Source organism: Talpa europaea (genome assembly GCF_964194135.1).
Source record: "Talpa europaea genome assembly, chromosome: 1".
In the NCBI taxonomy this organism is placed as follows: Eukaryota; Metazoa; Chordata; class Mammalia; order Eulipotyphla; family Talpidae; genus Talpa; species Talpa europaea.
Genome location: NC_140073.1, coordinates 115,401,430 through 115,412,318, shown reverse-complemented (window position 1 = coordinate 115,412,318; position 10,889 = coordinate 115,401,430). Strand labels below are relative to the sequence as shown.

At 36.7% G+C, this 10,889-nt stretch overlaps 1 protein-coding gene across 1 annotated transcript in view; it reads left to right on the top strand.

The window, feature by feature from the left end:
• Positions 1-296: 296 nt before the first annotated feature.
• Positions 297-10,889, top strand: part of CCDC141 (coiled-coil domain containing 141) — a gene marked incomplete at both ends in the record, with an annotated part of 197,454 nt that continues 186,861 nt past the window's right edge. Inside the window, 2 exons of the mRNA XM_084258924.1 lie at positions 297-398; positions 2,701-2,823. Coding sequence (XP_084115050.1) covers positions 297-398; positions 2,701-2,823 — 225 coding nt within the window. The remainder of the gene's footprint in view (positions 399-2,700; positions 2,824-10,889) is intronic.

Here is a 10,889-nt window from a genome sequence, read left to right as displayed (position 1 = left end):
ACTAGAAGCTGCTCTCCACATTTAAGATAATGGCAAAAATAACAGGCGCTTAGTGTTACCATACTAGGGGTGTGGCGATTCCCTGCCGTTCTCCCCTCTCTTTCTCTCATGATAAACTCAATGGGGTTGTCTATTTTTAACCTCCTGTTCTTTCCTTTTGGCAGCGTAATCAGTGCAAGCAGAGCTCCTTCCTTGAATGAATCCAAGTAAATCCCAGTGGTTGCCTTCTGAAATGACCAGCAGACACACATCTGCACGGAGGCCTCCCAAAGTATAAACTCTGGTTCTGAAGTACCATGTCCAGTGAAGGAAGACCTGGTGTGGAGTTTTCTACAACAACAGTCAGCTCAGTAGCTGTGCAGGCTGGGGACTCCAAACTCGTGATAGCTGTCATAAAGGTAAGCTGACAATATTTTTCTTTTCTGTGTGACTGTGGATAATGCTATAAAAAACTGTTTGATAATGCTATAAAAAACATTCCACAAATTGGCAGCATCTGTAAGATAACATAACAAGTGCATCTTATTGCGTTCTTAAGTCTGCAACTGACAGAAAGCAGTAAGTTTCAGCCAGTTGCTAGAGTTTCTCTTTCAGTTAATCAGAAAACATCTACAGCAGCTTGATTGAAAGGAAAAACAAAACAAAACAAAACACTCCACCATATACTTTGAATTTGTGTTTTAAAGCTAAGGCATTCGTGATTATAGGTCATGAAGCCAGGCTGAAGAGTTTGGACCTGTGGAATGTTTGTGACTGTTGAGCGTGGATGTGATGGAGGGGGGATGAGGAAGGTCCCAGGAACTGGGGGTGTCTTTTTTTGAGTATGATACAGAATCCAATAAGAGCCCCTGACACATGTCCCCTGAAGCACTGGTTTTGACATGGTAAAGTCACCAATAAATCCTTGTCCCTTTGTTGGTGGATTGAAGACCCTGAAGGTACAAAGGGCTCATGTCATATTTGCTCTTAACAGCAGGAAGTTGAATCCACTTGAGGATTAAGGTTATTGCCTGTTTTGTATCAAGCATTTGTCTATTTGCAGAGATGAAATACATCTTTACGTTGAAAAAGATATCCATGATTTTATTTTCTATGAAAATGTCTTGCAAAAAAATTTATATTTGGATTTAGACACTATACCACCTAAATTCAGTGTATAAATAAAGAGAATCCAGCAAACAAGCCGATGCTCAGCAGCCAGATATTTCAGGACTCCACCAGGCTTAATTAAATGACTTTTCTGCCCTTTTGCTCGAGCATGAATGACAAGGCCTGTTTAATGTAACTTAATTGTGGCAAATTGTATGTTAATGTGAAATTCCTAAAAGGAAAACAGCAGTTCATATTGAACAAAACCACTCACTCTAGAAACATGGAAAGCAAAGTATTCCTAATGAGCTGAACTGCGTAACAGAACCTTTGCTAATTCCCTTGCCTTCTAGTCTTTTCAAAATGGGTATGGGAAGAAGTCTGAAACAGAAGTAGTAAAAATTGCGATTTTGCATGTGATTTCATGATGCTTTCAGTAACTGCAAGTTTCAGAAGTGAGGGAAAGGAAGCAAACTCACTGTTTTAAAAATTTTAACTTTCCTTCAAATATGATTCATTTTTTTTTTTTTTTTAAAGCAGGATGAGAGCTATGTGCAGAATGGGTTACAAGAGGTAGATTGACAGTAAGGAAAAAAAATTATACTGGAACTCTTATTTTAACTGAACTGTGTTTTTAATAATGCTACCTCCATGCTCCCTCCCTTACTTAACTCACTGCAGTCCCATATAAAATAACTCCCAAGTTCTCAAGATGGGAAGCCCATCTCAAAGAAATAGAAGTGCTAGTGTCTGCTCTCTAGACTGCTCCTTTCCAGACTGTCTCAGGACAGTAATTATCTTGGAAAGTGCACATAGCTCTCATTTCTCTTCAGCAATTCACTTATCCATCTGCAAATGCCCATTAGTGATTCCTCTTGCTTAATCAGTTGTTGCTTCTTAGCAAAGCAATTCCTCAGGAAATGTAATAATGAATTATTTCTTTGGGCAGTGAAAGAATCCCAAGTGTAGTAATCAAGTTAGCTCTATTCAAATGGTTTTTGTGTCATCTAACTAATTTTATTGACATTTTTGTATATACTTTGCGTACTCAATAACAAAAGTTGGAAAACAATAAGTTTGAACTATGAATTAAGCTAAAAATCAGTTGCTTCATCCCTTGTTTATTCTTTTTGGTTGAACCAATTAGTTCAATGTTAAGACACAAATCAACATTTGTCTTTGCATTTACAAAACCTTTCCCCATGGCAAAGTTTTCATGCTTCTTGTCCATGTGGAATTTAACTATTTTCATGGAACTCAGTTTTGTGACTGAGAGAGTATACGTGTGTGAATTAGTCTGTAATTTTGTAATCTATTATATGTGCTCCTCATTTGAAAATTTTTAATTTAAGTCCAATATGCCAAGAGAAAGGAATTTATCTCAAAAAGAAAAAAGAAAAGGCAGGGCATGGGTTTATATTAACCTGTTCTATTTCAATTTGTCAGGCCAGTCTCTATGGGAAGAATAGAAAGTTTACAGTGGAAAGCTAAAAAAAAAAAAAAAAAAAAAAGAAAGAGAGAGAGAGAAGTGGAAGAACAACAAGAAGGGGAAGGGTAAAGGGATGAGAAAAGAGGAACTAAAAGTGCATCTTTTTTGATTTTTATTTTTAGTGTGGCAAATGGGTACAGCTTCAACTGGCTGAATCACAGCCCAATCTTCTTGAAATCGGTAGCAGTCAAGATGAAGCCAAAAAACTTCTTCATGATCATGAACTTCTTTTGGCCAAGCTCAAGGTAGGATATAAAGATAAGCAGCAGACCCAAAACTAAAAGAAATAAAAAGCTGTTTCTTATACTCCCTTTGATATTACTGACCTATTGTCATTTTAATATAGTCCTAGATGGATAGTAGGAAAATGATGTAGTTATTTATGAGTAAAACCAACATTGGAAAGAAGTAACATGATTTAAAAAAAAAACAAACAACTTTGCCTTATGAAATAGAAATATGGAGATGATATTTTCACTGTGAAGAAATTAGTAAATTTTTCCTCTCTGGCGGCCTCAGTGAAAAAAAAATTTCCATCACTTTTCCATTTCCATAATTATTTTGTCAAGTCACAGCAACAGAACCAAACTTTCTGTTTTGATGATAACTGCTGACAAGAATAATATAGAGATCACACCCCCACTTCTGTCGAATTATTAGGAATATCTGGTTTTCTGTATAATATTAAGATTTCTTAAACCATGTATTACCTTTAGTTAAATCAGAGTTATGTATGTTGTGGTTCTTTAGTTAAGATCTAAAAACAACATTGGTTTTGAGATTGCCAGATACGGTATTATCTAATCAGGACTGGCTACATAATTTGTGGGACCTAGTACAACATGAAAAGCCCTTTGTTAAAAAAAAAAAAAAGCAGGAAAAAATTTTCTTGACCCATCATGGTATTTTTTTTAATCTACAGCCTAATGTCTATCTCCAACGTGGAGGTTTGTGGGAGGCGAGTGCAGCTCTCATGGGTGCTGGGCCTTGGCTGTGATTCAGTGCACAGGGTGTGGACTAGACCCCAGCTTTCCGGAGCTGTGTCCTGCCTCCAACTGGGGCAGATGACAAAACTCACTGAGCCAGGATGGGGGAGCAGACAGGATAGCAAAGAGAGTGCATGTCGGGAGGGAGGCGTGACACAAAGGAGATGAGGCTCTACAACCCGAGCCCTTGTTCTGTTGTCCCTTTGGACTTCACTTACAAAATACAAATTCAGAAATCAAATTATTAAGAATTTCAAGATAGTGACAAATAAAGTTTCAAATTCCCTTTCTGAGTAGAGAACACTGTGATGTAGCCAACTCTGTAAGAATCTTGTAGGTAAATGCATGTCTTCAGATCGAAAGACCCTTGTAATGAGTAGACAGTCTGTGTTTTAAATACTTCAATATTACTGGCTTCTGCATAAACAGCACCTCTAAGCTTGGATCTACCCTTGTTTCTAGATTTTGAGCAGATTGATCTGCATCTGACAGATATAAACTGATTTTCTGACTACAGAATCAGATTGAAAAGTCTAAGAAAGAATTAGTACTAGGGCCTCCCCGGTGGCGCAGCGGTTGAGTGCTGGGTTGCAAAGCTGCCCGTGGCCTCTGCTGCGCTGGTTCAATCCCCGGCTGCTCCCTGGCCACTGGAGGAGGGTCCCACATGGCGCGCAGACTTCTGCCACCCGCTGCTCCCCTCAGCAGTGTACTTCGGTCCTTCTGCCTGCTCTGCTCCCCGCTCTGGCTCTGGTGAATTCTCTCACCCTCCCGCGCTTCTGACTGTACCCAGTGCTTGTATAAATAAATAAATAAAAATAAATCTTTTTTTTTAAAAAAAGAATTAGTACTAAAGTAGGAAGGCATTTAAATCTAAACAACTCCTTGTTCTCAGTTCTGTACTTCCAGAAATCCCTGCCCATCAGGAAGTCCTTTAAATATCCAAAATTGCATGTTATGACATAAAAGACGCTGAACTAGGAGTCAAAATTTTGTTTTAGCACTAATTATTCCACTAACTGCTGTATTCAGCTGACTACTCAAGTTCTTGGTGCTACACCAAAAGCTCAGTTCCATGAATTGTGGAAACCCAATACTACATTGCCTTTCTCCACCAACCCCAGAGGCTTTTTCATGGTCTCTAGTGTCCTCAGCTCATTTATATACACCTGCCAACTGTTTCTGCCAAAGTTAATGTGGACTTGAAACTAGTGCCACTAATAATTTGTGTCCTATTAACATTTGGGGGTGGTAGGGAATCTCAGTGGACTAGGTTTCTTAAGCTACCTCTCTTCCCCAAACCCCAACCTCATTCCTGTCCAGGCGCACAACTCCACAGAGAATCCTTTCTCAGGGGGAGCAGTTCAGCTCTCCCAGTCACTATGCTCAAATTTACATATCCAAGTCCATTCTGGAGCTCAGCTGGAAAAGGGTTTTCTATTTAATAGAATCTGTCCTCGAAAGGTGCTTGTGGTACTAGCTTCCAAATTCTTGTCCTTTTGTGCCAACCTTCAGGATATGAACTAGCCATTGGGACATCAAGCTTTTTATCTATAAGCTGAGGGGAGAGCTTCACATCAATTGTGGATCTTGCCACAGTGTGCCATGGGATGGTGGACTCACTCTTTTTTTCTACCTTGTGAATCTAAGAATATGAAGTCTCAAGTAAAATGGTCTTTTGCCTTCATCCAGGCCTTTAACTGTGACCCGTTAATGCCCATCTGCACCATCCCCTACACACCACTCTCAATACAGCCACCTGCTTCTAAGAAATTTTAAGGAGTTGTGTAATTTTCCAGTGTTACTGGTTTAAAAATATATAAAGGAAACTGAAGTGTATTCCATATTTGCTAACAAAATATTTTTTAAAAATAAGAAAATAAGGTAACATACATCTGAAGATGTATGTACCTATTCTCCTAAATCACAGTGTTATAAATCAATGTCATATCAATAAAAAAAAAGAAACAAAGATCAATTGCAAAGATTTGTAAATGAAATGAGTGAATCTGAGTATCAAGTTGATAATGTAATTACAGAGGTGTAAAGTGACATTAAGACAAAACAAAACAAAATGTGAATTCCATATTTCAAATGGATGGATCACTAATTCAATAATTGTATTTGTTACTATGCTGTCAGAATAAGAACCTTAACCTATAGCAGAAAACTGTTGAATGCAAGTTCATTTTAATATGATGTTTTTGAATGATGGAGACATTAATAGTTCAATCAATAATATTTAATATTTAATGTTCATTCCAGTCCTTTTCCTATGCACAGAACCTTGCAATTTTTTCTAACTATAAAGAAAATGCTCTGTAAAGTCTGTGGGAGGGTGTAGAACTCAGGGCTTAGTCCACTGATTAGAGAAAAACAGTTAGCCTTTCTGGTTTCAACTGCTTTACTTCAAAAATTATAGTTGTCCTCCAACACCTAAAAAAAAGAAATTTTGGAAAGAAATGCAATGATGTATGGAAACACATGCTAGTTGGTTTTTTTTAAAAGATTTATTTATTTATGCATACAAGAACTGGGGTGTAGACCAGAGGTGCAGGGGGTGAGAGGATTCACCAGAGCGAGTGGTGAATAGAACAGGCAGATCTGGTGAAATACACTGCTGAAGGGAGCAGTGGGTGATACAGGAGAGGTCTTCTGCGCCATGTGTGTTGCTCCCTGGCCTGCTGGGGATCAAACTCATGCTGCAGTGGCTGGCGATAGCTTGATAGCACTGTCTTTAATCCTGTACCACCAGGGAGGCTCACACACACTAGTTTTAAAAGAACAATATATGGGAAAATTTTGGATGTCTGATTTGATAGAACATTTATTTTCTGCCTTCCATTAAAAGTTATCTGAAACTCTAGTAATTTAGATTAAAGGGAAAAATTCTGCAAATAGAATTTTTATGAGTGTTTCTAATGTTCATAGTCTCCCCTCCCCCAGATATTGTTTTCTTTTCAATTCCAATGGAATTATACTTAACAATTCCAATGGGATGCCCAGAGGGAAAAAAATATTTCCTTATTTTCAGTGGTAAAACACAATCATGTGGGAAAGTGATTCAGACCTTCAGCTATACTCAAATGATTTTAAATGAGAAAGAAGAAATGTGGGAAAGAGAAGGAGGTTTAACCAAGATAAATATCAGTCTGTGGCCACTATAGATGTTACAACCTCAGGTGTTTTACGGAGGCAAAGTAAAGTCGAAAGAATTTAGGAACGTTCCTGAGGAAGTTCTTCCCTCAGCATCTATCTTGCAACTAACTACATTCTATTATCCAAAGGAATTATGACTCTAAGAATATGAACCTAGCAGGAATTATGATAAGTGAAATAAGTCAGATAGAGAAAGACAAATAAATACCTTATGATTTCACTCATATGTTGAAGATGAAGCAAAACAAATGAACATACAAAACAAAACAAAAACAAATTCTCAAATTATGTGAACACAGTGATGGTTACCAAAAGGGAAGGGAATAAGAGGTATATAAAATAGGTCAAGGGAATAAGTTGTATGGTGGTAAATGAAAATCATATTTTGGGCAATGATTATACAGATGTCAAATTGCACGGCACCTGAAATTTATTTACTACTTAAACTAATGTTAAATAAGATGTTTGGTTTAAAAAGAACTAAGAAAACTTCCAGCCATTGACTTCTATTTTTGTAGGTATGTGATATTAACATTTAAGGAAAAATGACCTTCTGAAGTATAAAATACTAAAATATCTTCCTCTGGTTTAATTTAAATCTATTGATTTCCTGATTGTGACTAAATCCTTAATCTAATAAATGCTTGTATTTGTATTATTCTGTTTAGTTAGCTAAATGAATGCATTAGAAATTGTCAAATAGTAGCAAAGCTAAAATTTTATAAAAAATTGCTTAAATAAACAGTTGTGTGGTTTTCTGCTGTGAACTGTATGGTATGGTATAATTACAATTACAAAGTGGTACAATTATCAGCATTATCTATTTCCTAAGTTTTCATCATCAAAAACAGAAACTCAGTACCTGCTAAGCAATTACTCACATTTCTTCCTTCCTTGGTAACATCCAGTCTAAGTTCTGTCTCTATGACCTTGTCTACTTAGATACCTTATGTAATGGAATCACATCATGTTTGTCCTTTAATGTGTGGCTTATTTCATCAAGCATATAATGTTTCCAAGTTTTATCCACTTTGTAGCATGTATCAGAACTTCATTCCTTTTCATGATGAGTAATATTCCATTGAATGGAATGCCACATTTTATTTACCCATCCATCCATCAATGGAAACTTGAGTTGTTTCTACTTTTCAGCAATTGTGAATAGTATTATAGTGAACTTTGGTGGATACAATTGTTTGAGTATCTGTTTTCTGTTCATTGGGTTGTATACCTAGTAATGCAATTTTGGAATCATATGACATTTCTATCCTTGTCATTTTGAGGAAATACCTAAATGTTTTCCATAATACCTGCATCATATTATATTCCCACCAGAAATATACAGGTGTCCCATTTTCTTTACATCCCATTCAAAACTTGTTACTTTCTATTTATTTATTTGTTTTATTATTATTATAGCCATGCCACTAGGTGAGAAATGGTATCTCATGATGGTTTTGATGTATTTCCATAATGACTAATGATGTTAGCACCTTTTCATGTGTTTACTGGAGAGTTGTATATCTTCTTTAGAGAATTGTCTAAGTCTTTTGTCCATTTTTAAATTGCGATGTTTGTTTTTCTGTTGTAGAGTTGAAGGAGTTCTTTATATATTCTAGATATTAATCCCTTATCAGAGATAGGATTTTCAAATATTTTTTTCCAATTCTGTAGGCTTTCTTTTTACTCTTTTTATTTATTTATGCATACAAGAACTGGGGTACAGGTCAGAGGTGTGGGGGGTGAGAGGACTCACCAGAGACAGATTGGGGAACAGAACAGGCAGATTGACTGAAATACACTGCTAAGGGGAGCAGCAGGCGAGAGGTCTGCTGTGGCATGTGGGTAGCTCCCTGGCCAGGGATCAAACTTGTGCTGCAGTAGCTGCTGATAGTTTCATAGGTTGCGTCTTAACCCCTTGTGCCACCAGAGAGGCCTGTCTTTTTACTCTTGGTAAGGTATTTTAATAAAGTATGTGTCTTGAATGACATATATTTATATATTAGAGAAACTTTTATAGTACATATTTTGAAATGTAAAGGACCCCATTAGGACAGTATTGGGGGAGAAATAGCAGTTTTTTACCCTAAACATTTACTTCATATAGAACCCTATGCTCCTATAGACCCACAATTTAGGAAATTCTACTCTCTCAGAAATGGGAAGATGATTTCCCCCATCTCTCTTTTTAATTTTTTTATTTTATATATTTTTATATCATTTTTCATTTTTGTACAATGTATGCATTTTCATCTTGATTATAGTCCCCATACAATTCCTACCATCATTGTTTTGATCCTACTCCCTTCTTCCCCTAATGTAGTGTGTCTCTGGTTTATAGTTGCTTGTTGGTTTTGATTTTTACTTTATTATAATTAGTCTTTTCCCTTGTCCCTTATTTAGGTTCTCTAAATTTCTGTTATGAGTGAGACCATTCTTTTTATTTCTGGCTTATTTCACTGAGCATGATCCCTTCCAGATCCCTCCATGTTGCTGCAAATTGCATGAGTTTATCTTTTTTGATTGCTGAGTAATATTCCATTGTGTATGTGTACCACATCTTCTTGATCCAGTCATCTATATTTGGGCATTTGGGTTGTTTCCATAGCTTATCTATTGTAAATAGTGCTGCAATAAACATAGGGTGCAGGTGCCCTTTTGAATTAATGTTTCCGTGTCTTACTTGGCTGTCCATCCTTTCTGCTTGTATAGATCTGGCCAGGCATCCCCCTATCCAGGGCAGCAGAATATGTGATTGTGCCTCAGACCCAACTCTTTCCATAGGCAGGCAATAAGAACTAGATTTTAGGGAGGAAAAGTAGAAAGTCAAATCAATCCCATCTTTCAGTCCAGTTCTACCAATCATAAGAGAAGGTATTTTGACCCATATCTGATCTTAATGTTTATTTCTCAAATGTTTCAGGATCTTAAGAGGAGAAAGGTGAAGTTAATTAGCATCTTCCAAATTCTAATAATTTATGCAGTTTAAGGGGCTCTCTGTCTTAGTGTTCTATACATATAAAGTACCTGTCTTATTTTTCAGCTGACCATTTTAAAGAAAGTCACTCGAAGGAAATAGGAACAATGTAGGGACCTCAGGGGAATGGAAACTAGTAGGCAGTTTAATTTTTCTTTTAGTCTTTTGAGAGTAGAAAGCTTTTTCCATTAAAAAACAAAAATAGTATTCTCAAAACTTTGAGCAAATCTCCCTAATGATTTTCCATGCGTCGCTTGGCACTTTCCTAGTCTACAAAGTGTTTCTCTCCTTAGAGATTCAGTTTCAGTGACTAGTATAGAACTGTGGAGTGGAATAAAATTTAAATAACTTTCTTTAGGTTTGAAAAATACCATGGAAAATCTATAAAGTATTATTTCTATGAGAGAAGTGTAGGGTAAGAGAGGCCAGAGAGTCCATGATATCATGATTCTCAGACATGGAGCTAAGGCAATTAATATAAATATCACAGATAATTTGTTCTTAGTTTGGGCTAAGTAGTTCAGATTATGACCATATCTTATGAGTGTTGATGCAAGTTGATTTATGAGAGGGGAAGGAATCCTACAAGAAGATAATCCTATTGAATACAGAAGTGTTTGTATAAGTAGGTACAGAGACTGACATGAGAAAATGTGGAGAGGACATTAAGCAGTCAAGGTTACCTTCCTTGGAAGATACTTAAGGACCTGTAAGAAATATTAGGCACTTGCCATTTTGCTTTGTGGCTGGGACACCAAGTGACTTAGAGTTAGCAAGAAAGAGATACCCTTCATATTTCTACAGCGAACAGAGCATGGCTTAGTTATAGCAAATATTGACAACTCTTTTGACAACTTTGAAAGGATCTAGTACATAAGAAGTAATGATATATTAAAGATGGTTATACATTCTTCAACACTCTTCCCATTGAGAGGTGGGTTCTATAACCCTACCCTTAAAACTGGGCAGACTCTGGGCTGCTTTGATCAGTATCATATGGCATAAATGATGCCTTGCCAATTTCTGGGTCCAATCTCAGAAGACTGGCTGTTTTTACTTCCTATAATTTCAAATAGCCTCAGGACCAAATAAACTTGTGAAAAAGTCAAGCATCAGTATAGAGACACCAATGTGAACAAGAAGTTCTCAACAACAACTCTGGTGGAATCCCATTTAACAATCAGCCCAACCT